The 26,955-nt window shown below is 38.0% G+C and overlaps 1 protein-coding gene across 2 annotated transcripts in view; it reads left to right on the top strand.

Moving 5' to 3' along the window:
• Positions 1–1,282: 1,282 nt before the first annotated feature.
• The window catches only part of rnf213a (ring finger protein 213a), a 104,428-nt gene continuing 78,755 nt past the window's right edge, over positions 1,283–26,955 (top strand). For both annotated transcript variants that reach the window (XM_051714302.1, XM_051714301.1), the window contains exons 1-13: positions 1,283–1,447; positions 5,364–5,487; positions 6,445–6,605; positions 6,773–7,527; positions 7,647–7,728; positions 16,080–16,228; positions 16,319–16,489; positions 16,579–16,787; positions 17,206–17,495; positions 17,612–17,871; positions 21,370–21,585; positions 22,387–22,579; positions 22,767–22,822. In XM_051714302.1, coding sequence (XP_051570262.1) covers positions 5,385–5,487; positions 6,445–6,605; positions 6,773–7,527; positions 7,647–7,728; positions 16,080–16,228; positions 16,319–16,489; positions 16,579–16,787; positions 17,206–17,495; positions 17,612–17,871; positions 21,370–21,585; positions 22,387–22,579; positions 22,767–22,822 — 2,645 coding nt within the window. In that variant the 5' untranslated portion in view covers positions 1,283–1,447; positions 5,364–5,384. The remainder of the gene's footprint in view (positions 1,448–5,363; positions 5,488–6,444; positions 6,606–6,772; positions 7,528–7,646; positions 7,729–16,079; positions 16,229–16,318; positions 16,490–16,578; positions 16,788–17,205; positions 17,496–17,611; positions 17,872–21,369; positions 21,586–22,386; positions 22,580–22,766; positions 22,823–26,955) is intronic.

Genomic DNA, 26,955 nt, shown 5'->3' with positions numbered 1-26,955 from the left:
AGAAGAAAATCCACTCTAGCACCCCTTGTGGCAACGCTGAGAATGCAGCGCGTACTGCAGTCTCGTCACATTTGAACTTTTTGTTTAGTCTCCCATTAAGCTCATGCCAGTGCTGGCACACGTGCCATAGGTTGCCGACCCCTGGTCTATTGTATAGTCAGCCGTTTGTATAACAAACCATAATCATGTCTCAAATGCAGAGCGGATTGTGTTTATTACATGGTTACTTAGCAAAGAAATACCTAATTGCTCACGAAATATTGATGTGAGATTAAATTATTTTATTATTCTAAAATAACATAAAATGCAACAAAAGACAATGGTGTAGTACTAGCCCAGGTAGCATATAGTAATCGCCCCGAGCTCGGCAGGTATGATACCTGCTGCCGGCTGCCTCACGTGTTTTCTGTCCATCCGTCCATCCATCTATCCACAGTACATAAGCCTTTTTACACGTAGCAAAAAATCTTTCCTAGACTAAATCAAAGTTTGCGTAGATGAACTTCCCTTTTCTTGTTTAATTTTACCATTATAGAGTACTATGCGCAGCTGTGCAAAATAAATAAATAAATACAGTAAATAAATTAAAATAAAATAAATGAATAATAATAATAATAAATATGCTATAATTGATTTGTATAATTATTAGTTTATGATGGTTAAATACTTCTAAAGGCACTGTACACAAATACATACATGTACATGCATATTGATCTCAGAGGGGAAATTCCTTGTCAAAAATACAAGTCATTCTAATGGAATCATATTAAGGATCAAATCCTATCAAAATAAGAATAAGAATCACAAAGAATAACTTGATTCAGAGAGGATTCTTGTTTGAACCCATCAGGATTGGTTAAAATATAAAAATACAGTATCATTCATTATTAATTGAAAATAATATTATATAAAATACAGTATTTACAAAATATTATAAATGAAATAATACAAATATTTATATAATTATATTATAAATATGATTTTATAAGCATGCTGTTAATTATATAGTATAATTATATAATTATAATTAATATTGCAATCATAAATATTAAATTGCTGTAAAATGAATACAAAATATCAATTATTATATCAAAAAGGAAAACAAGATAAATATTAAATGAAGATTTTTAACAAGGGATACGGCAATAACAAACACCGAGTGCTGAAAAACTGTATATATTGAGCAAGTATGTGCATATGTATAATCAGTACTGTATTTATGTGCCTGTGGAGCTACACGATGTATCACGTGAAATCACGCCCATTTTTCACGAAACGAAAGTTCAGAAATGTGTGAAAGCCCCGCTCTTAATCAGCAGCTTCAATGTGTGTGTGGAGAGCTTCTGGACGTGATCTGATCTGTGTGACTGAGTGCCAAACACAAGATGACATGCCGTGACATGCGTGTTCATCTGTGAATTCACACACCTGTACTGTACTGTACCAGGTAAGAGACAAACTAGAGAGTCCACTCGCGTTTTTATTACGTGTGTGTCTCCTTAGCTTTAGCATGACAGATGAGGAAGAGATCAGACTGCATGACGATCCTCTCGATCGGACGCTAATATCATCATCAAATTATATACAGCTGAAATAACACTTTCATTGGCTCATCGTGAATGTAATTAAACTGTCTGGGACCATTCTGGTTAGCTCGTTTGTCAAGTTCTGTACTGCGTTATCTGGTTGGTTTCGGGTAACTGCGCGGTTTGTTGTGCCAGTTTACTGATATATAAATGATTCGAGTGTAATGTACCGATCGTCACATTAACCTGCAAATAGAAATGAGATGTGCAAGTTTACTGTGTTTATTGGGGCAGAAGATGGATGTTTGTGAATAACAGGTTCGCCATTCTGACACTTGATGTGGTCTGACTTTATTAATAATATAACGTTAAATGAAAAGCTCGTCATATGTAGGTGTTCAGAATATTTCTCAACATGTATTCCTGTGCGCTTGATAATTACATTCATAAGCGCTACATACAATTAGTTTCATTTCTGTGGGCGGTTTCGTCTTGTTCGTACTAGTTTTAATGTGCAGTGAATTGAGCCACAGCGGCCTCTGTTGGTGGACTTTAGAAGCCCTTATTCACGTTAGCGCCATCTTTGACTAATGGGAATGAAAACGAGGCTGTGAGGGATACACTTACAGTCTCTTCAATGAACGAACGGTAATAACTCATGTTGTCTGGAGTTATTTGTATACTGACTGTTCTTGTACAGATATTTTATCAATGGTTATCAATGCGGAACGATCCAAAAACACTTTAAACTGCAGTATAGTCCATTGAAGAGACTGCAAGTGTATGCCTGACAACCTCGTCGTCAAAGATGGCGCTAGAGTGAATAAGATGTACTGGGCAAAATACAGAAAATGAAGAAATCACGAATTCATGTATTTTTGTATTAATTTACCCCTTTATTCAGTAATTTCTGTATTATTATTTTTTTTAATTTAAAATTTTTATTTGTATAAATTTTATTTAAATATTTATTGACTTTTCTCTAATAGTAAAATCTAAAATCTTTATTAAAATCACTGGAATCTTTGTTGCTTTTATAAAATGTTGTCAGTAGCAATGCTTAATAAAACACACCAATGCTTATTAAATAGAGTTCATAAGCCTAACTATGGGCTTTTTACTGTTGACCAAGCTACCAAAAGTTGATCAAAAATTTAATGATTGCCCCAATACAATAATATTCCGGGTTCAATACGAGTTAAAGGTGATGTAAGTGATTTTAGTGTTCTGAAGCTTTCATGTGACTGAGCCGTTGAATTAGCCACGCCCCCTCATTCCAAAACCCCGCACTCTAAAGATAATTTTGAGACCAAAACCGAGCAAAAGAGCAGCATTGTTTGTTCCTGTGGCTGTCAAATTCAACAGTGGCAAAATAGCGCCCTCAGCTGACAAACAATATTAATCATAGCCTGAATGATCCGCTTCAAATGCAACACTATGAGAGTGAACTAAATGATTGACAGGTGAAAAGCGGCAATGTCTATGGACACATTTTTGTTTGCTGTTTATAAAGTCTACAGCTGTCACAGAGACCGGTGAGATATCTCAGGACACTTATTTCATTAATATCTTTAATGGAGTAGGAACATGTTTATGACTCATACCTCATTTATTTAAAAAGAAAAGAAAAAATGGTGGTTATGGAAGTGAATGTGGTTCACAAGTCATAAACATTACACATGTTAACATGATATTAGTGTGATAAAGTGCCTTACTAACCTTATCCATTTACCTTAACCAGAGTTTAGAGCCAGATCTATTTTAGAGGATTGCTTGGTGATTTTGTTTGCTTTAAAATGATTTTTTGTTAAGAATGACGCTTTAAAATGCATTTAAGAAGATTTCTTGTGGCAATAGATGAAGTGAAAAACCAAAAACAAAAAGAACAAATTAAACAGTTGTTACAGCAATTATTTGTATTCGTGTTAGGCCTTTTTATGCACTATTCTAAACTATCCCCAGTCAAAGATATTTACTGAAGTAATAAGTGTTCATTCTCATTCGTTTTCTGCAAACGTCTATATAAGGTGTGGTAGGGCACTGGGCTTTCTTTTTGAAGGTGAATGCCTACCTCATAGATTTACACTATGTTGACCTCTACACACTAGAGTAAACATTGACCTCAGTGTTAAACACGTATGCTTACCAAAGTTTGCTGTCGGATAAGGTTGAGACTGTAGGAAAAATATTAGAGGTGACAGATGGGATAGAGACACATGATTGTGTCATATTGAGTTCAAAAGTGTTGTATAAGAACAACCACACTACATTTCAAATGTAATGCACTGGACATTTCATATGCTTGCTGTCTACTTGATAGGTTTATTAGGGTTGATATCTACATTGATATTCTGGTGACGTACACCACAATATGTAAAACAAAGAAAAGTAATAGTGCAGCAAATAAAAAAAAAAAAAAAAACACCACACACATATCTCTATCTCTCTCTCTCTCTCTCTCTCTCTCTCTCTATATATATATATTTAAGGTTTTGAACCATTTCTAGGTCTCTAATCACATGTAAGCAAATTTGTGACGTTGGCCATTTTAACTCGTTTGAAAGGTCAGATTTACTTGCTTCCATTGTAGCACACAAGATGCTCTTGGGAACATCCTGAAATCATGCTGGAGAACATAATCTTTAGGTTTTGTTTACACCAGCTCAATTGCATGCTGTCAGGAATAGTTAAACCAAACCTAAAAATGAAAATTCTCTCATAATTTACTCATACCATCCCAGATGTGGATGACTTTCTTCTGCAGAACACAAATGAAGATTTTTTTAAAAAAATATCTCAGCCCTTTTGGTCCATACAATGCAAGTGAATGGTGAACAGAACGTTGAAGCTCTAAAAAGGACATAAAGGAAACAAAAGTAATCCATACGACTCCAGTGGTTTAATCAATATCTTCTGAAGACAAGAGATCCAATCGGTTTTGGGTGAGAACAGACCAAAATATAAATCCTTTTTTACAATAAATCTTGACAGCAGTCTCCTTGGCGATCATGATTTCAAGCTCGATTACACTTCCGATAGCTCTGTGTGCATGCATCAAGCACTAGGAAATGTAATCGAGCTTGAAATCATGATGGTGCCTAGAGACTGCAATGCCAAGATGTACAGTGAAAAAGGAGATACATTTTGGTCTGTTCTCACTCAAAACCAACTGGATCGCATTTGATGATATGGATTTAACCACTAGAGTCAATTTGATTACTTTTATGCTGCCTTTATGTGCTTTTTGAGCTTCAACATTTTGCATTGAATGGACCTACAGAGTTGAAATATTCTTCTAAAAATCTTCATTTGAGTTCAGCAGAAGAAAGAAAGTCATACACATCTGGGATGGCATTAGAGTGAGTAAATGATGAGAGAATTTTCATTTTTGGGTGAACTATCCCTTTAAAGCCAATGGAGGACATACTTAGTATTAAGACATATTTTAATTAAACTTTTATTCTTTTAAAACAGTTTGTAATGATCATTTGTGTTAAATTAGAAAAAAATAAATATTTAGAAATCTAGTGGTCTTAGACTTTTGGATCCCATGGCATGTAGTCTTGTGTTTATTGCATTCTGTCTATTACAATGTTTTTTTAAGGTGGAGCTCTACATTTAGATGATGTGAGCTGTTTGCTTTTATTCACAGCATGAATCTTAACTCAATCTGGATTTATTGCCTCAGTTTCTAGACGGTGAACTTTGATTTATAAGGAAATGGAAATTGAAAGTGTAAAAGTTCTTAGAAACCATGTGACTGCTTGTGAGTGATCATAAAGTTCTGGAATAGTGGGTAAATTCCCTTCTCTCAGTCTCGTGCTCTTCTTGTCCTAGTTTTCCAGACATCAGGTCAGAATGAAGTGTCCTCAATGCAATCACACATCTTCGGAAAATAATCCAAAATTCTGCAGTGAGTGTGGCTTTAAACTGTCACTGCAGTCCTCTGTGAAAGCACCAGGTAAGCGCTTGAGTCTTCATACATATTTTACAAGAACTAATTTTACAAATGCAAATCCAAACCACATTTGTATTAAAAACAGATTTTGTTTTGGAACTGTATGTCGGTCTGAACTGTCATGATTGGGAGTAGTTTTTTTGTCACTCTGGATGTATCTGTATTTATTCTTACATTAATTTAATGTCATTTTTAATGCATTTATATTTTGTTTGTTTCTTGCATTTATTTGATTCTATTTGGAGATTCACTTTTTTTGCTCACTCTTTTTTCATCTGGTGAACTGTGTGGCATCCGCTATGTAGTCTCATTTGGTTACAACAATGGGGCTTGCTTTAATGACATAACACTGGCATGATGCATCTAAAGGTGCCATTTTTTAATTTAAAAGAATAGTTCACTCAAAAATTATAATTTTTTTCCATTGTTTCTCTTAATGCTGTCTCAAACTCGTATGACTTTATTTCTTTTGTGGAACACAAATACAGATTTTTTTTTTATGGATATATGATGTATATTTGCCCATAAAATGCAAGTCAATGGGGCCCAAAAGTTTAACACTCCAAAAAGGACATAAAGGCAACATAAGAGTGAGCCATGTAACTCATGTGGTTTAATCAATGTCTTCAAAAGCTATACAACCAGTTTTGGGTGAGAAACAGACCAAAATGTAACTCCTTTTTCCACTATAAATCTTGCCATCTGCAGCTTGAATAAACGTCCTTGTATTCCTCGGTATTACTCTTTCTTGTATTGACAAACACATCTGTCCTCAAAACATTTTCTTTGAGAGTTTGAGATGTTATAAAGCTAATAAATGATGAGAGAATGAACATTTCTTGGTGAATTATCCCTTTAACAGAAGCGTGAATGGGATTTTAGAGCTGCGGTTATCAACTGATGTTTTCGTAGCGTGTTGAAATGTGTCTGCTGTGTGACCTTTGCTTTTGTTTTTATCAGACAAGCCACAAGACCAGTCTCAGACATCCTCAAACATTCACCATACCACTGATGTAGAAATGACTGATATCGGGCCTGACTCTGTATCACTGGATAACAAGAACTCCAATATATCTCCAAAACGACCAAACGAAGATGTCATCCCCATTTTAAAGAAAAAGGTGATGGAAATTGAGCATCTTAATTAACATTGAACTATGTTTAAATTGTCTCTCCTAGCTTTGTTAAGCCTACATCAATTTGTCTAGTTGAGCCTTCCTCCTATAGCTCTGAAATTTTGTTGTTAGTGTTTTGTGACTCATAGTTTGTATGGATCCTGCTTCCACAGAAAAGAAAGAAAAAAAAGAAGAAAGTGAAAGCATGTGGTGGGGAGGGGCCTTCGTCACTGACCTCTGACCTCTCTGATATATCTCTGACTGATAAAGAGATGAGAATGGAGGAAGTGTCTTCTGACAGTGAGGGTTCAATCTGCACTGTGGATGAAAAATCCTCTGAGCTGAACCCACCAGAGAGTGAAACTGCTGGGCCAAAACAACTAAACGACCCTGCTACACCCATCAGTGCTGGTGCTGGTCAGTCTGTTGAGCAGTCAAAAGGTAGCGAGGAGAGTTTTGTAACAACTGGAATGACAGAAACATCTCTGTCGCAGTCAAACCAAGAGCTGGGTAGGAACACAAGTGTTGAGAGCACCAGCACCACCAAAGCTTCTCCAGAAGTGTCTGAGGATGCAGCTCAGAAGACTGAAAAAGAGAAGCCGAAATCTAAGAACAAGGGTCTGAAGATTATGAGCACAAGCGCACAAACAGCTCTAGATGAGAATGCTAATATGAACCAGAATGCAAACATAAAGAGCAGCAGTACATGCAATCAAAGGGAGCAAGATCTTCAGAATGTGGAACCGCAGAAGAAGCTGCGGTCCAGTGGAGATTCACAGGTGAAGGTTGAGCACAGTCAGAAGCAGCAGTCTGCTCATGGGAAGAAAGATTCTGCCCCTGACAAGAAGAATCTGCAAACCAAGAAACTACATGAAAGTGGCGATACACAAACCAATAATGACAATCAGCAAGCCGCACATCCAAAAAGGTATGCAGATCATTTGATGAATGCACTATATAGAAATTGTTATAAATTGCATTGCATAGATGAATATTTTTCTCCTAGTTTATTATCTGACCAGATGTAATGTAATTTTTCAATTGCAGCAATCAGAATGAGGAACCACAGAAATCTTCTGATAAGAAAATGATGTTTGGCCCAGAGAGCAGACCTGAGGCATGGCAAAATGTATGTAGTACGGTCAAGTATGTTGCCCCTAGATAACAGGGAGGGAATTCGCAATACTTTGTTTCCTTGCAATAAGTTTTGCATTCCCTCAATTATTTTGGGATCCCTCACAAAAGCTTTATTCATCATTTACAAATAACCCATGATTGTACTTCAGTAACCAGTATGTATTTGTAGTAAAGTCATAGTAACCACAATATTTACCATGTTTTTTTTTGTTTTTTTTTTTACAGTAACCGTATCTTACCCATGATATTTGTGGTAAAACTGTGGTAATAATTCAGGAAAAACAAAACTATGGTAATAAAAATCATAATCATGAACCATGGTTAAAGGCCCATAAAATGCTTTGACGAGCACGGTTTGATTTGGTGTTTTGACTTATTTCCTACTAAACAGGAAGTGGGGGCGGAACATGTTAAATGACTCATCCCACTTTTAAAAATAGCCAATAGGCTTTAGTTTACAGAAATCAACACACAGACACACACACACACACACACACACACACACACACACACACACACACACACTCCTTTCCACCATGCTGCTAATGTCAGAGCTGCTTACTGGGTAAATTGACCAGTTTGGAACGTAAAACAGGATTAATTTTGGAAACGTGGAAAACAGGGTGAATGTGACAAAGGTGAGGTGGTAATTTTAGGCTGACTGCCTTGGCGATGGGAATTTAGGCTGACTAATGACCTTGGCGATGGGAAACAGTCCGATAAACTTGGGGCCCGGCTTATGTGAGGGGGGACGGAGTGAGATGTCCTGGGAGGACAACCAAACCCTCTACCCGCACACTTAAGCTGGGGGCTTAGTAGTGTTGGTCTGCTGACCTCTTAACCCAAGCGCCAGTCTGCAACAAGGCTTCTCTAGCGGCTTTCCAGGTGCGTCGGCACCTCTGCAAAAACGCATGGACGGATGGAACCTGAGCATCGGGCTCTTGAGCGGGGAACGGAGGGTGCTGGTAGCCGAGGCTACACTGGAAGGGTGATAACCTTGTAGACGCTGACGGCAACAAGTTATGAGCGTACTCGACCCAAACTAAATTTTCGCTCAAAGAAAAAGGGTTAACAGGAGGCCATACACTACAGGGTCTTCTCCAGCTCCTGGTTCGCTTGCTCCACCTGCCCATTTTTCTGGGGATGAAACCCAGAAGACAAACTAACTGTTTCCCTCAGCTGTCAACAGAACTCGGCCCAAAAATAAGACACAAACTGGGGTCCTCTGTCAGAAACCACGTCGACCGGGAGGCCATGAATACGGAAGACGTGATTTATGACCGCTACCGCTGTCTCCCTCGCTGAAGGTAATTTGTGGAGGGGGATGAAATGAGCCACCTTCGAGAACCGGTCCACAACATGGGGGGGGGGGGGTTTGGGGGAGGGAGGTTACAGGAAGTCTTATTAGTCGCACAAATAGGGCAGGCGGCAATGAATTGGAGAACGTCCCGCGCTAGCGACGGTATCCAGAAATGCTGTCTAATGAGTATTTGGGTACGAGTAGCTCCCGGGTGGCAGAAAACAGTAGACTAATGAGCCCAATGAAGGATGTGCATTTGAACTGATCGTGGAACAAACTGTTTGCCCGCTGGGCAGGTGGCGGGAGATGCGGTGTGTCGAAGCACAGTGTCGAAACACTGTGTGGACTTTAGCCTTCACCTTCCAGGATACCATGGCCACCACTTGAGGAGCAGGGAGGATGGTATCCGCTGGGATGGTGGAGGTCTCAATTTCAAAACATCGAGATAGAGAGTCTGGCTTGACATTCTTGGAGCCTGGACAATACGAGATGGTGAAATCAAAATGAGTGAAAAATAAGGCCCAGCGAGCTTGCCTAGAATTTAGACGATTAGCGCTACGGATGTACTCTAGGTTCTTGTGATCAGTCAAAACCATGAAAGGTATCCCCAAACCCTCTAACCAATGACGCCACTTGCCTAAAGCCAACCGGACAGCCAGTAATTCCTGGTTACCGACATTGTAATTCTGCTCCGTGGGGGTCAGCCGTGCGAAAAGAACACACATGGATGCATCTTTCCATCATGCATCCACCTCCACTATGAACTGACCAGCAGGGTCGGGGGTAATTAAAATTAGTGCAGTGGAAAACCGCTTAAGTTTAGTAAATGCGGCTTCAGCCCGCGGGGACCAACTAAAGTCAGTGCGTGTGGAGGTGAGATCCGTCAGCGGTGCAGCAAGTTGACTATAGTTGCGAATAAACCTCCGGTAAAAGTTGGCGAACCCCAGAAACCTCTGTAATGCCTTGCGAGAATCTGGGGTTGGCCACTCGTAGATGGCTTTTACCTTAGCCAGGTCCATACGTGCTCCCTCGGATGAACCCCAAGAACAGAACCGCCAGGGGTGAATACAACCATCCTCTAGGAGGAGAAGTGCCAGGAAGCAATTCAATCGCACAGTCGTACGGGCGATGAGGAGGGAGGGTTGTGGCGCAGGACCTGCTGAACACCGCCCTCAGATCGTGGTATGCCAACGGCACTCCTGACATATCAGCCAGCTCATCCTGCAATGAAACACAATACTGGACAGGGGAGACAGCAGAGTTAAGACAATGTGAAGAACAAAAAGTAGGGTGTTGGTTGCCCAATCTATGTGTGGGTTGTGTGTAACCAACCAAGGGTGTCCCAGCACAACTGGGGTGAAAGGGGATCGGATGAGGTAAAAAGACAGCTGTTCGGTGTGGTTTTCAGAGATCAAAGTGACCGGCTTAGTGGAATGGGTTATGACTGACGGGTGTGCCGCTAAGCGTGTTGGCGGTGATGGGCTCATCCAGTGGGATCCAGGGAATCCACCAATTGGAAGCCAAATCAGTGTCAATAAAATTCCCTTTGGCGCTGGAATCCACCAGGGCCGAGATAACATAACAATCTGTACCAATCAGCAGCCTAGCCAGGAGGAGTGTGCTGTGTCCAAGGGTGTCGTGCTCTCCAGTAACCCCCTAACTACTGACGAGCGTTGTCTTTTAACAGACAGTAGGCAACAAGGCGGCCGTAGAATAAACACAAACCCTTTTGAAGTTGTCGCTGCCTTTCCTTGCGGGGCATGGGAAGTCTACCCACCTGCATGGGTTCAAAATCAGGAGAATCGGAAACTCTGGTTGCAGGCGTGGATTGTGAGTGAGGTTTAACTGTCCGTGAGGGAGAAGAGCGGCGGCGACAATGCTTATTGCGTTGAGTTAAACAGTGATCCACCCAGAGGGCTAAGTCCACCAAATCGTCAAACTGCGGGGGAAGGTCCAGAGAGTAAATTTCATCTTGAATAGTGTCCGAGAGACCTAGCAAGAACAAATCCCACATTGCGGAACCATTCCAATCACTGCAAGAGGCCAGGGTGCGGAATTCAATGGCGTAATCGGCAACTGATTGATTACCCTGGGACAGCCCTGATAATATCCTCCCAGCTTCCCGAACTTGAGCTGCCCGGTCAAACACTCTGCAAAGTTCAGAGGAGAAAGCTTCATACGAGGAGCAACACGGGTGCTGGTTATCCCACATCGCCGTTCCCCATTCTCCAGCCCTCCAGGAGAGGAGTGTGATGATACATGCAATCTTCATAGTGTCTGAGGACTACGTGGAGGGCTGCAAGGAGAAGAACAGTGAACATCGTAAGAGGAAAACCCTAAAAGACCCCTCACCCGAGAATGGTGGTGGAGGAATGGCGCGTGCCTCCAAGGGGCGTGAGAAGCTGCCGGAGGAGTGGGGGGGGTGTGTCCTGCGCTGGACTCGGATCAGAGGGAGAGTGGAGCTGCTGAACCATCGTGGTCAGATTCACGAGCTGTGAAGCCATTACCTCTAATCCACAGTTAGAAGCAGATATCTGTCATCCGAGCAAAGCTCCTTTTTGAGAGAGAGGGCGGAGCGTAGTGTTGTCTCCTCCGCTGGGTCCATGCAGGCCAGTTTATTCTGTAATGGTTGGGGAGTGGGGAGGATAAAGGACCCAAAAGCAGAGAGAGAGAGAGTTCAACAGTATTTATTCACAAGTTCTCAAAAGGCAAGTCATGGTGCACCCTGCACCGGCTGAAGAAGTCGGAGAACCAGCGAGCCACCAAGGGCTAGTGAAGAGTGTGTTCATATGTGGAATATGTGATGAGAGTCCGTAGAAGCTGGTGAGTTGCAAGCGAAGCCCAGATGAATCTCCTGTGATGCGGGCAGAAATCAAGGAATCCTCCTCCACAGTCCTGGGCACCAGCTGGTGAGAGTGAATGCAAGCAGACAGGTCACCGCACCTCAATAGTCAGGCAACCAACAGACACTTGAGCTCATTCCAATTAAACAAGAGAGAAGAGTTAGACTTCACTGTAAACAGTGCACATGTAAACAGTAACAGAGAACAATAAACTGGCAAAGAAGGAGAGGAAACATGAGGAATAAGAAGGGAGTGCAATTAGAGGAAAGCAGGTGGCAGTGGGCATGTAACTCATCACCATGATCAGCGTCTCCACGGGAACAATCAGCATTCCCAAAGTAACGCTGATCACGCGTGCCGGCTCCACCTGTGAGACATGATGGAGAGAAAAACAAACAACAGTTAGAGCCGGCACACATGCCGGAACCGTGACAGATATTGACTAAAACCAGCAAAACTTTGATTTTGATTTCATGGGGCCTTTTAATGGGCAGGTTTATTATTTTTTTATGAGTGTGTTTTTTTTTAGTGAAAACCATGATTTTAAGAACCACTGTATTTGTACCACAAATTAATCATGGTGTTTCTATAGTAATACTGTATTTTTTCTTTTTTTGGTAGAATGATTATGATTTATGCTATAATAGTTTTGGTTTTATTATAATTACTATTGTTTTACTATGAATACCATGGTTAAATATGCTTACTGTGTTAAAAACATGGTATTTTTTGTGGTTATGGTATTATTACGAATGCCATAGTTCAACTGTGGTTGATGTAGTAAAACCACGGTTCACTTTTGTAAAGCATGGATAAAGCTATTGCGAGGGAAAATAAAATAATTGCCATGGAACAAAATTTATTGCGAGGGAATGCAAAACATTTTTTGAGAAAACATAAAGCTTAAGCTTGAGAGAACACATCCCACATACAAAAAAAAAAAAAGTCTTTTGAAAAAAAATTATTTCCTCCCTGTCCTCTAAAGGGGGTTGCACGCCAGATGCATCTGGCAGACGACATGACATATTCTAAAATTCGAAACAACCTTTTTCAATGAAGATACACAAACCGCCGTCGCCGCTTGGCATCTGTCGGTGCCCAACTACGATTCCGGAGGCTGCTCAAATTTCTGCTGCGCCACGGAGCGCAACTCGCATATTTTCCATTAAATTCAACCCAAATCATTATCAGAGGACATAGATTATTTACTCTAGCGTTGTTCATTCTTGAAGAAGGGAAAAACCTTGGTAACTTTTGTGTGTAATATCTGCCATCTGAACCACATCAACGTGCCCTGTGTTTGATACCTGTGCCGTGTCCTAGCCGCAACACGATGTAGCGCTTCTCATCTAATGTGTGACCACCTAAAGGGGCTCATTAACAAGTGATGATGACAAACAAGGATTTTTTTTTTTTAAGTAACTATTTGCACTAGGTGTAAATAGCACCTGCTACACAGTGCAGCTATTTGCACTAATATAGTCTGTTGGAAACTCAGAAATGAAAGAAAACTGCACCCTCAAGTGTCGCTGCAGTGGCATAAAGTATAAAGATACCGTGGATGTGCTTTTTTGGCAGACGGACCAGGGTTTGATTCCCAATTTTGTCCCAGTTTTCCCCATCCTGTTTCCTGTCTCTGCTCTTAATATTTCTTTAAATACTTTTAATAATAAATAGAAATATATAATGTAAAGTTTGATTGCCGCACAGTGATTTGGTCACCTGACAGTCGAGGAGTTGAGTGAAAGATTTGATCTGGGTAAAATTAATCATGGGTTTACTACAGTAGTATTGTCGTAACCATGTTTTTTAGCTGAAGCCATAGTTTTAATGCAATTAACCACAATGTAACTACTGTAATATGGTGTTAATATAGTACACTGATTCTTGAGATAAGGGACAAAACACACAAAAGTCTACATACAAAAGTCATCTTTATGTTAAAAATCAAGAAATTAATTCTAATAAAAATACTGGAAAAGTTAAATTTATAGGAAATGTGTATACTCGGGGCATATATTACTATCTATTTTAAATAATTTCATTAGAAGTTTTTTCAATGCATGCTCTGTACTTGGAAGCACATGTAACTTAACCTTTCCTAAGCAAGAAGTCGCAATAGTAAACTGCCAAACAAAGTGTTTCAAAATGCAACACATTTATAAATATAAATATCAAATGAAAGGAAAGGATCTGTAAGATATCAAACAATAAATAAAGTAAACTTGATATTTTCCATAAAAACTGCCTATAAAATTTGTGTCCTCACTTTGCATCAACTCTGTCAGATTTTTTTATAATCCTGAATTTTTTCTGAGGACCCCTTTCCCACTTCCTGCTCATGGTGGATGCAACAGTAGGACACGTGGTCTGGTAAATTGGATATTTTCTCTGCGGTCACGGCTTTTTCCAAAAAAATTTTTTTTAAATTGCGTAATAATTTTGTCATTTTAATTTAGGTTATAGAGGCAGCTTCAACTGAGGAAAAAAACTAAATGACTCCAGTGTACAACACATGGTTCAGATGGGAAAATATTCAATTTTGTCAACTCCGTCAGAATTTTCAGTATAGTGTGTAAACAAGAAAAAATGTATAGAATGTGTTTTATCACTTAACTCCTTTACTGAACACTAGTATTAAATAATTAAAGTCTTTACACTCTTGTTGGATGAATCAAATAGTATTTTTTTTGTGTGTCTGATGGAGTTGACATAAATGGCAGTAAGATTTACTGTAAGCTGTGAAATGAATAAAAGTAAATTTTCAGAAAAAAATATTTTTTATAAAAACCTGTTCCCTTACATGGTAGAACTTTGCAAATTTATCCATTTCAAATTAATTTAGTATTAAAAAATAAAAACTAAAATTTTCAACATATTTAGTCCCATATCACAAGAATAAGTGAGTAACCATGTTTAATTTTGTGGTCACTATGATATTACCACAAAATACCATGGTTGTACTATGGTACCGTAGTTAATGTTTATAAGGTAAGTAGGGGTAGGGGTTGTTGTAGGGTGTCTGTGGGACTCTAAATAAACACAATAAACAGTAAACACACTGCTGTTTAATTAAGGTTGTAAATAGTATCTGCCACTATTTGCACCTGAGCCATTTCTAGAGATCAGAAAATCACAGTAGAGATTTGGAGGTGGGATTTTTTGACATGGGACTGTAAGCAACGACCCAGAACTCCCCATTGCGCCATTCAGACAGAACACATTTTTGTTTTCAGTGGAGATAAATGCAGCTGAACACATGGCACATAATGCAGGTGTTTCGAGACATTTTTAAAAGTTTAAGTTTAAACTTGACACAGCACCTTAAAAAAGTGGCGAAACTGTACATTATCCCATACTTATTACACAGCTCTCTGGAATACTTGATTCTGATTGGTCAATGGTGCCATCCAGCGGTCAGATTATTGCTCTGTAACAGACCAATAATCAGGGTTCTGCGAGCCGTCTCTCCTGCTTCTCGGATCACTGTGTGATCTCTACAAGTGAGCTAATAAAATAATTTAAACTCAAATCAATGTTTATTGTGCATTTATTTATTTATTTGGCATGTAGTCTTGTAATAGACTGAAAATTGAGGAGTCAGACGGTAATTTTTACAAAGTAAACGACAACAGAACTCTGATGCACACCGTAGTTGGATTTCAGCTGTTCAGCGAGTTCTTTCTTCTCAAACTGCATAATTTCAACGCAAATCAATATTTTATGTCCGTGTATTTCTTTATTTGGTTAGTAGCCGTGTAATAAGTGGGATAATGTACAATCAGACAGTTGTTATGGCAAAATAAACCCCTTCAGGTTTAGTCCTGATCACCTGTCGGATTTTATTGTGCAATAACAACCAGCTGAATGTAGATTATCCTTTACATACAGTATATAATATTGATCATTAAACTCTACTACACAAAGAGTGCAAATTACTTTACTGAAATATCCCATTTCGGGTGATTTCCTAATAAATGAGTCATTAAGAAGGTATTTCTCTATCATTTAGCAATAAACAACATTTGTGTATTGAACACACAAATCATTTGAATTGAACAATGGATTAATTGACTTGGCTAAATACATTGGTCTATCACTTTAAATTACAAACACATTGATTTGATAGAGAATAGATATTAGCCATTTCAGTTTATTTGCTGTGCTTTGTTTTTTTTTTTTTGGTGTTTTTGCATTTAGGAGAATCAGAATTCCAGTCAGAAGCAGCTGTCTGCTCATGAGAAGAAAGATTCAGCAGCTGACAAGAAGAATCCACAATCCAACAAACACAGTGAAAGTGATGATACACAAACCAGTGAAGAAAGTCAGCTTGTCTTGCCTCCAAAAAGGTTTGCAGAATCGCTTATCGAATGTGGATTTTTATCTTTTATTTTATTATATTGATAAACTCAAATGCTGTTAATATTTTTGAATTGCAGTAATCCAATATCATCTCAGCATATAAACTCCAGTGACAGACTCACCATTTACTTTCATGCAGTCCTGTCAAAAGACTTCAAGTTTAACCCAAAAGAGGATCGGATCTTCATAAGGGCTGGTGATCACATTGGTGACTGGACAAAAGATTTGTTTGAGCTGTCTGTGTCACGGTTAGTTTGATAAAGAATTTTTTTTTCTGGACTGTATATTGATTATTCTTCTCTGGAACGAATTAAAAGTAAGTGTATTTTGATTTCAGGGCTCTTGGAGAACATGGATTTCTTGTGGAAGGGAACTTTGTATGTAAAAAAAAAGATGCAGAATCTGTGTCCATACCCTACAAGTATGTTGTGTATAAAGCCAAAAAGCAAAAGTATGAATTACAATATGAATACATCTATAAACTGGATACAAATGAAACCACCAACAGATGTCTGTTTGTCAAACCACATCTCCTGAATAATGAAGGTGGGTTTTACCCTCAGGCTATTTTCAAACATTAACAATTAAACTGCCTTAGGACTCTCCCATAGTGCAATAATGTAAATACAGATCTAATGTACATATGTAAATTCACATATTTAATTCAATAACTGTACATACCCCTACCTTGCACATACATTACCACATGCACATGTACATACGACATTCTGTTATATGTCCTATTATTTGTATGTCTATTTATACTCTTACCTTGTTTTATATTCTGTCTCATTGTAATGTTCTGTGTGCACTTGTTTCTCCTATCACCAAACAAAATTCCTTGTGTATGTGAGAACACTTGGCAATAAAGCTGATTCTGATTCTGAAGTTCATCAGAAGTCTGTTTAATTTAATATTTAGTATTAGTATTTAATAATTTGTATGTTGTTTTTGTCTATTGTAGGAGAATGGCATCAGTATGACGATATCATATGTGCAGAACCAGCTAAAGGTATGTTGAAGCGACTTAAAGAAGCTTTTTGGCCTGACCAGCGGAAAAGTGTAATCCAGGGGAGAGAAATTGCTGGCACAATCATGCTGGAAAGAATCTTTGACCTCCTGAGCAGTTGGAGCAAAGTCAACCTCAACAGCTTCTTTACTCAGCTCCGACAGTTTTATGAAGTCTATGGAAACCCTTTTGTATTTGAGAAGAAACAGATGAGATGGTCCTCACTGGATTACAGTGAAAAAGATGTAAGTTAACCATATTTAAGGAATAGTTCAACTGTATTTAAAGGAAGACATGAAAGAGTGTTCAAATGTAAATGTCACTATGGCATTTTACATGTTGTCTCTTTTCATCCCATCAGGTGAGCAAACTTCTGAATCAGTTCATGATGGAGCAGGTGACTCCAGAGCTACAGAAAGACGCTGAAGGAAAGAGTGCCTTCATCAGGGAGCCACTGAAGGCCGCTCTCATCATGCTCTATGTGTGGAAACAGTATCGTCTGGAATTAGACAATGGGACTCTCTCTCGTCTCTGTACTGCCCTCTGCCTGCCAAAACTACCTAAAGATGAATTCCTGCCTTTCTGGACTGACGTAACCGAATCATTCTCAGCAATAAAAAAGTGAGTGCAGTTATCTCATTTACTGTGTAACGTTTTCTTGATTATTGTGGCCGAAAACGACTGGATTTGCTGTGGCTTTTCTCAAACATTGTGATGCAATTTGCTAAAGGTTTTTGTGTTGTTTTGCATTGTATAATCACAGATAATCATAGTATGCTTGTGTAATGTGATGTCAATGATGTATAAGTGCAATTACCTGTTAATAATTTAGAGTAAAATCATTTACTCAGAAATGCAATACAGTTAAGAGGTGAAAACCGTAAAATGGCTAATACCAGTTCAATGGAAGACCATTAATTAATTTTGTATTAAAATTCTGCATCAGACAATACAAGTAAACTTTGGTAAGGTTAACAAGGTAGACCTACATTAAAACTGTACACTGAAAGCACAAAAGAGGATTCAAATTAGGCCTGTCACAAATATTACATTGCCTAATTGCAATCTTTTGATATAACCACGATTATTTGAGATAATTGTGATCATTATATTTTACTTTCCAAATAAGGGAATTTTAATCGAAAATTGAAATGCTATGAACACCATGTTTTTGTCTCATTTTACATTGCAACTGTGCATTATGTGAGCACTCCAAATGAACTCGGACTGTCACCCACCGGCACCGCAGACCACACTTACAACAGCTCCAGAAAAGAGCATTTCAAGATTAAACACTAGCTGTCAAGTACGCTTGCCGGCTGCAGTCCCGCGAAAGTTAAACAAGGGTTTTAAAAGTGAACGCAAAGCGCACGGTTTTACTTCAACGTTTGTGTAATGGCAAATAGTCTTTGTCGTTGTGGGTTCATTCATGCAGGGTTAATGAAACACAGTGACACAGAGGAGGAGATGAGGAGGAGTTGTTTACTCTACTGCTGTGGAGATGATAGAATGTGCAGTTGGATATAAAAGTCTTGACTGCTTCAAGCTTATTGAGTACTTGTTTTGTCACTGTCAAACATGGAAAAAGCTATCGATTTACCTCAGACTCACGGTTTATGCAGAAAAATTGCGGATAATTATACAAAATTGCAATTAACAATTTTAACTTCAAGTAAAAAACTTTTATTTGCCCTTCTGTCTGATTTTAAAGTGATTTGTGCTACCCTTACTGTAGCTTAAAATGTTCTGGCTCAAAATCAAACCCTATTTTAATACAAGTCAAACACAACTCACTTCTACACACTGTTCTTGTATTCAAGTGAAAAGCTGTATAATAATCATAACATAAAACTGTAATTAGTCTAAAATCAAGTGAAAATACTGTACATAGTACCCTGCAATTGTGTTTTCTTAATATGGTTAGTCTAACTCGTATCCACAGTGCTTCCATTGCAGATCTTTGGCATTTTCTGCACCTTGGTTGAGAGCAGGGTACAAAACTAACTATTTTGGCCCAATTTTACAGCCACCTTTATTTGATTCACTTAAACAGTAAATAGGCTATTCAAAATCCTTCTGCAGTTGAATGCGAACTGTAGGATTTGAAGTGATTCAAACCCAGAGCACCTCCTGAGATGGCCTGAGATCATTTGCAGTGCTCACATAAAGTACAAAACCTTTTGCAAGCCACTGACACCGAGAAGAAAGAAACTTCTTAATATGCGTGTTCTGCGCTCGTGAGCAGTTGAGTGCCATTGAGCAGTTCAAAAAGCAGTGAACCAGACAGGTGCACTGATGGCTTTTCATTAGTCTGTTCTTCAAAATATAATCAAATGCATTCCTTCAACTGTGCGACTTAGTATGAAAGCAATGACAACTCTTGTAAAATGTCACTCTTGCCCTGTTCAGACCAGGTATTAACATCCATCTCAGGAGATCCGATTACAAGTGGACAGTGCTAAATACTTGTGTGAACGTACAGGTTGGTGGGAAGATGAGCTAAATTACCTGCCATTGTTCAAAACATACCTGCCTTCAGGTTAATTTCATACCATATTTGAGCGTAAAGAAAGCGCATATTGACGGCTTTATCTTGACATGTGTACTGGTAGATAGAGGTTCGTTGTGTTTACACAGTACTTTCATTTTGCAATATTTAGATTAGAGCCCAACCGATATGGGATTTTTGAGACCGATACTGATTTTAGAGAGGGAAAATTCACAGATTACCGATATGGTGGCTGATATAGTTCATTTCTGAGCTGGAATGAAAACAGACCTTTTCTATGTGGATTGTGCACCGATTTTGCACCGATATGACTATACAAAGGTACTCAGAAGGCTGCTTTCTTAACAAATATTTTTATCAAAGAATATTTGACATTATTATTATACATTGTCAACACTGGAAAAAGTACAATATTTCCTTCTAAAATGTGGTGGAGTGGAAGTATAAAGTAATAGAAAATGCCATGGTAATACTCAAGTAAAGTACAAGTACCTCTAAATTGTACTAAAGTACAGTTTTCTTGCTTATCAAAACATCATCAGCAATATTTCGCTGTTAATGTATAACAAAACAGTCACAAACAATAACTCATGGTTCGCTGCTGCCGAGTCAAGTGATAAACAGTGGCAGTGGTGTTACACCGTATTCTGTTATACAAGTTCAGGGGAAACTTTCAGCAGTGGAAAACCAGACTTCTAAATATTACATTTTGTAAATGCAACTACTGGAATTGTTCAGTTGAAGGAGGTACCAAACTGTGAATCCTGAACAAAACAGTTTGGTGAATACATGTTTACTCATTAGCTTCCACTCAGCTGACAACAATGAAAGTAGCTACGTGCTTAGCTAGTTAGCTATAAGCTCATTGTCACGGAGAGTAAAAGATGGACGTTGTTTATTTACTTTCCAGCATTGTGTCTCACCAACTAGGTAACAACGTAGCATGAACTCAACACTAACAAGACACAATCGACCACCGCACAGTTGTCTGCTGAGCTGCAAAAAGATGCTCTGATGTTTACCTTTCAATCTACTTTACTGACTGCATTGACAAACTATAGCTGGCTAACAGCAAACAGATGTGATAAACATGATGTGACATGGTTATCAGGGACAGGGTTAATGTTGTATTAGTTATATTGAAAAGGGAAGATTATGGAGTCATTGTTTATTAACTTTCCAGTATGTATTTCACAAACTAGTTAACAACTTACTGAGAAGACACCGCTTAACTCTGCACTGTCTGCAGAACCACCGTCAGCTCAGCTCTGTAAACAATGGAGTCGGAGTATAACTACACTATGAAACCAATTCTAAATCACCCAAGCATTGTTTTCTCCATTATATGTTCTGAAAAAAAGTTTTAATATCTGTGCATTTTTGTAAGGGTTCTCATGAGGTGCACTGATTTTGCGGTGTTTGTGAATTACCAATGATGGAACAATCAGTCATGCAGACATTTTGGGTTAGGATGCTGCCATAGAATTAGCTACTAATGTAGACATTAAGGTAGCTTGAGAGTTTGAAACAGAGCTCTTGTTTTTTTTTTTTTTTTTTTGACTGAAGTAATGTTATCTAAAAGATCTTGATAACCTTGATTCCCTCTCCAGCTTGTCTGAGATGGTGGAGGCATTGATCATCAGAGTGAGAGCAGCGGACATGCCCAAATGGATCATCGTAATTCCTCTGCTGCACCTTCTCAAAGGCACTTCAAAACCATTTGAGCCTGTGTTTCATAAGGTCAACTCTACATATGAACAGAGCTGGGCTGGCCTGCAAGGACTCAAATCACGTAATGTGGTTTCCCTCAGAAACCAAGAACGAAGGTACTAAATCAGTCTATTCAAATGTAGTGCAGGGTTTGTTGTGAACTGCTGAACACAAATGAAGATTTTTAGAAGAATATTTCAGCTCTGTTGGTCCATTCAATGCAAGTGGATGGTGACCAGAACTCAGAAGGTCCAAAAATGGCATAAAGGAGGCATAAATGTAATTCATATGACTCCAGTGGTTACATCCATATCTTCAGAAGCAATATGTCAGGTGTGGGTGAGAAACAGGTCAATATTTAAGTCCTTTTTTACTATAAATCTCCACCTTTGACCAGCCCCAACCAGTAGGTGGCTGAATGTGAAAGTGAAAGTCACATCCACACCAGAATGTAGAAATGAAAATGAAAGTGTACTTAGATTTACAGTTAAAAAAAGGACTTAAATATTGATCTGTTTCTCACCCACACCTATCATATCACTCCAGAAGATATTGATGTCACCACTGGAATATGGATTACTTTTATACTGCCTTTTGGGCCTTTAATGTTCTGGTCACCATTCACTTGCATTGTACAGACCCACAGAGCTGAAATATTCTTCTAAAAATCTTAATTTGTGTTCTGCAGAAGAAAGAAAGTCATACACATATGGGATGGCATGAGGGTGAGTAAATGATGAAAGATCTTTCCTTTTTGGGTGAACTATCCTTTTGAATCAATTTACCTTTAAAATTGGAACCCACATACAGTAGGTTTCAGTGGAAAGTTCCATGAAAATGGGAGGTCTCGAATTTTTCTGATCGTTTGACTGCTTTTTTTATTTTGAAATTGTCATTGTTGAATCCCTCTATGTCAGGGCCCTGTTGAATTTGATGAAGACACATGGACATTTGGTGGAGGTGGATAGACTGCTGGCTCGGACTTGGATGTATCTGATGACAATTGATGAGCTGTTTGAGTGCAGCTCCATCATTCATGCAGAGCTCTTAGACATCCTGCAGGCTTTCATCATGAAATGCCCCAATGACATATCCTACAGCACTTCCACAGTGAGTATCAAACCATCTCTTGTAAGAAAAGGATGTAATGTACAGACCAGAGCAGATTAGTCTTTTAATGAGCAATACACCATTGACAAAGCTATTTTTTATAAGGAACTGTGAGAAAAATGTAGCAGTTTGGGCATTTGTATGTATCTCTGTTTTTTTTATTTTATTTTTTTTTATCTTTCCATAGAGTGTTTCGGAGACACTGGCAAACATTCAAAGTCAATTGCTTGAAAACGGATACAGGTGAAGTTCTCTCACTGAATTTTAACTCCTATGTTTAAAATGGAATACTAACATGCTGCTTAGTTCAAACTGCACAGTACTGGATACTTTTATTAACAAAATAGTATGTGAAGGAGGATGCATTATGCAGTCATAAAAAAAATGGTATTTGCCGCATTAGTTTTATTATGTTGCATATTTAATTCATTGAGTAGTGCCAGTTATTGTCTCAGAAGTAAAAACTGTTATTTTGCTTTATTCCAATTTTGTGTAAAATGGCAGTGCAATCATGTATTGTGTCAAGAAGGATAGGTTAAAAATCATGGTTGATATTCCTTCTGTTTCAATATTTCAAGCAGTGCATTCAGTTCAAAGTCTTTTTAGCAAGTCAAGTCACTCCACGGCCATTTTGGAACGCTCTCAGGCAGCTATTTTTCAATGTAAACAAGTGGCGTATAAATGCATCTCCTATTTGCCTTAATAGGGAAAGACCGAAATCTCAAAATGTTTGGTCAAGATTACGATCAAAAAACATATTTCAAATCAGCAGTAGAATCTGACTACACTGGTATCGTAATTGTGCTGCTTTACCTCAGATTATGCTAAACCTAAATTGTCCCAGCTTGTAAAGCTAATGCACTTACTCGTTCTTGAGTTGATTGACAGATGATGTCTGTATGTAAAAGGTGATTGACTCGCTTACCTGTTAGGTGGGACTTCCTTTCTACATCCGTTGACCATTGGGCGTTCCAATTTCTCCCGTTAATTTTAATAGAAGTGACCCGTCTCTGGAGCTGCATGATTTTTGTGCCAAGAATAAAGATCAAGATTCTGAAGAAAAATTCTTATTTCAGTGATTCACAAAACCTGGACATAAGGGTACTAAACAAAGTAACATGTAACATGTAATTGACTAAATGTTCTCTGCTTCAATCTATGCAAAAATGCAATAATGTTGTAAATCAAATATATACATTTTAAATGTCCTAAGTCCACAAAAGGGTGCAACGAATACATTCTAAACCAAACAGTACCTTGTGATTATTGCAATAAATAAATAAATAAACAAATATCCTGTTAAAAAAACTGCATAATAAAAAATAAAACTTGATTTAACCTGTTTCTCACATGCTAAGTAAAAAGCAAAACAAGCAAAAAAAAAAAAAAAAGCTTAATTAGCAGTTCTATGTTAACTTGGTATTGCACTTGTAAGCAAATATGCAATAAAACACTGTTATTTTACAAAAGTTGTTTTTAAATAAATATTAACAATTTAAATTAAAACAATGAGGCCTTCAGTGTTTCTCTTGTAAAAATTGATTCATGCTTGTAAAGGAATTATTCAACAGCCAGTAATAAAATAGAGAACAGAGTAAACAGTGTTTTAAGTTTTTTTTAGCAACAGTAGCAATTAAACATTTAAAAAATAATAATATAAAACATTAAAAAAGTAATTTAATGCAAAACTTGAAACTCTTTACTGCGTGATTATTAGATCTACATTAATACTGATTTGATGCAGTAAGAATGCTTGAATGCCTATAACAGATAGCAAAAATTCTTATTTAAGTGATTTACAAAACCTGGACAGCTTATATATATATTTAGACATCACACAGATCTAACATTTTGAAGAATTTGTCCCATCTGGGAGACATTATCAGGAATCGTGGAATAAGTTTCCACTGTTATGCCAAAGATACCCAACTTTATATTTCTTCGAAACCAGATGAAATTTCACAGTTCTCCAAATTAGTAGAGTATATCAGTGAAATCAAAGATTGGATCGCCAGAAATTTAAACCTCCCTGCCCTTGGCGCTGACATGTTTGCGTGATGTAACACACCTGCATCTTGACAAAATGGGAGTTGAAGATTTCCAAAGGAGTTTACAAGTTAGAAGTCCGACATAAAGTGTCATTCATTTGAACTTTCCCCAGTTGAAAGGTGGAAATTCCGACTTTCCGACTTGAATGGAACGCTTCAAGAATCATCACAGTAACAACAATACAGAGCATCCAAGCTTTCCCAACAGGAACGAACACTTGGACACACACCAGGCATGTGGCAGTGTACTCAACGTGCTGAAGCAGCGCATATACAGCAGACGAGTGTTTCAAACAGCTAGACAGAGCACAGCTAAATGGAACAGAATGCAGCATCTTCAAAACTGAACTTCAACTTAACACGCATATTAAAAACGCGATGGTTATGGCATTGTTTTCCGATTTAACACTTTTTATTGATTCACACAAATGAAACAGAAAAGCAAATATATATATATATATATATATATATATATATATATATATATATATATATATATATATATATATATATATTAGGGGTGTAACGGTACATGTATTCGTCCCGAACCGTCACGGTACTGACGTCACGGTTCGGTGCATGCAGTCAGACGAAGAATACATCTGAGTCAGTCACAGGCGATCCACTCCAATCCAGAAGGGGGCGTGTGTGAAAATGCAACACTGTTTGCTAACCGCCACAACAGGAAAAAGAGCAGATGAAGAAGAGACCATCTACGCACCAACCCAAAACAAGAATGGCTTCTCCTAATGCACAAGTTTTATTTTTCATTATTCTATTTATTTTGTACTTTTATAACACAAGAGATGCTTTTCAGTTTTGTAGCTGATTGTGACTAAATACCTTTTGTTTTTTTATCAACCCTACAAAAAAATATGGCCTATGCAAGAGTGCATTCTGTTTACTGCTTAGTGCTTAATACACTAAAGGAGGCTGTCATTGTATATCTTGGCACAGCATTTGGACATTACCATATAAATATGTTATTTCTAATAAAGTAAAAGAAATAATTTACAAAATTATTCATAGATGTTATCCTGTAAATGCAGCCATTAGTAGATATATTGATACTGTTTGTGATAAATGTACTTTTTGTAACACATCATTTGAAGATATTGAACATTTATTTTTTTATTGTCCTATTTCTATTTCTTTTTGGACTGACTTCAAAATATATATGACAAAAAAATTAAGCAAAACTCTTAATTTAGAACCTTATTTTACTTTGTTTTCAAAACCCATATTTTTCTGAAAAACAAAATTCCATTATTAATCTTTTAATTATTTTGGCAAAGTTTTATATTCATAAGACAAAAATAACTCAAAAGAAACCCTCATATATTACCTTTTGTATCTCACAATATACTTTGAAACCCTTTCAAACATGAGATCACAAAACAAAAAGCTTATAAAAACAATAAAAATGTTAAAGCTTTTCAAATTCATGTAACTGCCCTAATATTTAGTTTTTTTTAAAAATTATTATTATTATTTTATTTTTTTACATACAGGTGCATCTCAATAAATTAGAATGTCGTGGAAAAGTTCATTTATTTCAGTAATTCAACTCAAATTGTGAAACTCGTGTATTAAATAAATTCAATGCACACAGACTGAAGTAGTTTAAGTCTTTGGTTCTTTTAATTGTGATGATGTTGGCTGTAATTTAACAAAAACCCACCAATTCACTATCTCAAAAAATTAGAATATGGTGACATGCCAATCAGCTAATCAACTCAAAACACCTGCAAAGGTTTCCTGAGCCTTCAAAATGGTCTCTCAGTTTGGTTCACTAGGCTACACAATCATGGGGAAGACTGCTGATCTGACAGTTGTCCAGAAGACAATCACTGACACCCTTCACAAGGAGGGTAAGCCACAAACATTCATTGCCAAAGAAGCTGGCTGTTCACAGAGTGCTGTATCCAAGCATGTTAACAGAAAGTTGAGTGGAAGGAAAAAGTATGGAAGAAAAAGATGCACAACCAACCAAGAGAACCGCAGCCTCATGATTGTCAAGCAAAATCGATTCAAGAATTTGGGTGAACTTCACAAGGAATGGACTGAGGCTGGGGTCAAGGCATCAAGAGCCACCACTCACAGACATGTCAAGGAATTTGGCTACAGTTGTCGTATTCCTCTTGTTAAGCCACTCCTGAACCACAGACAACGTCAGAGGCGTCTTACCTGGGCTAAGGAGAAGAAGAACTGGACTGTTGCCCAGTGTTCCAAAGTCCTCTTTTCAGATGAGAGCAAGTTTTGTATTTCATTTGGAAACCAAGGTCCTGGAGTCTGGAGGAAGGGTGGAGAAGCTCATAGCCCAAGTTG

The sequence above is a fragment of the Myxocyprinus asiaticus genome, chromosome 13 (assembly GCF_019703515.2).
Source record: "Myxocyprinus asiaticus isolate MX2 ecotype Aquarium Trade chromosome 13, UBuf_Myxa_2, whole genome shotgun sequence".
Lineage (NCBI taxonomy): Eukaryota > Metazoa > Chordata > Actinopteri > Cypriniformes > Catostomidae > Myxocyprinus > Myxocyprinus asiaticus.
This window is presented reverse-complemented; position numbering and strand designations above follow the sequence as displayed.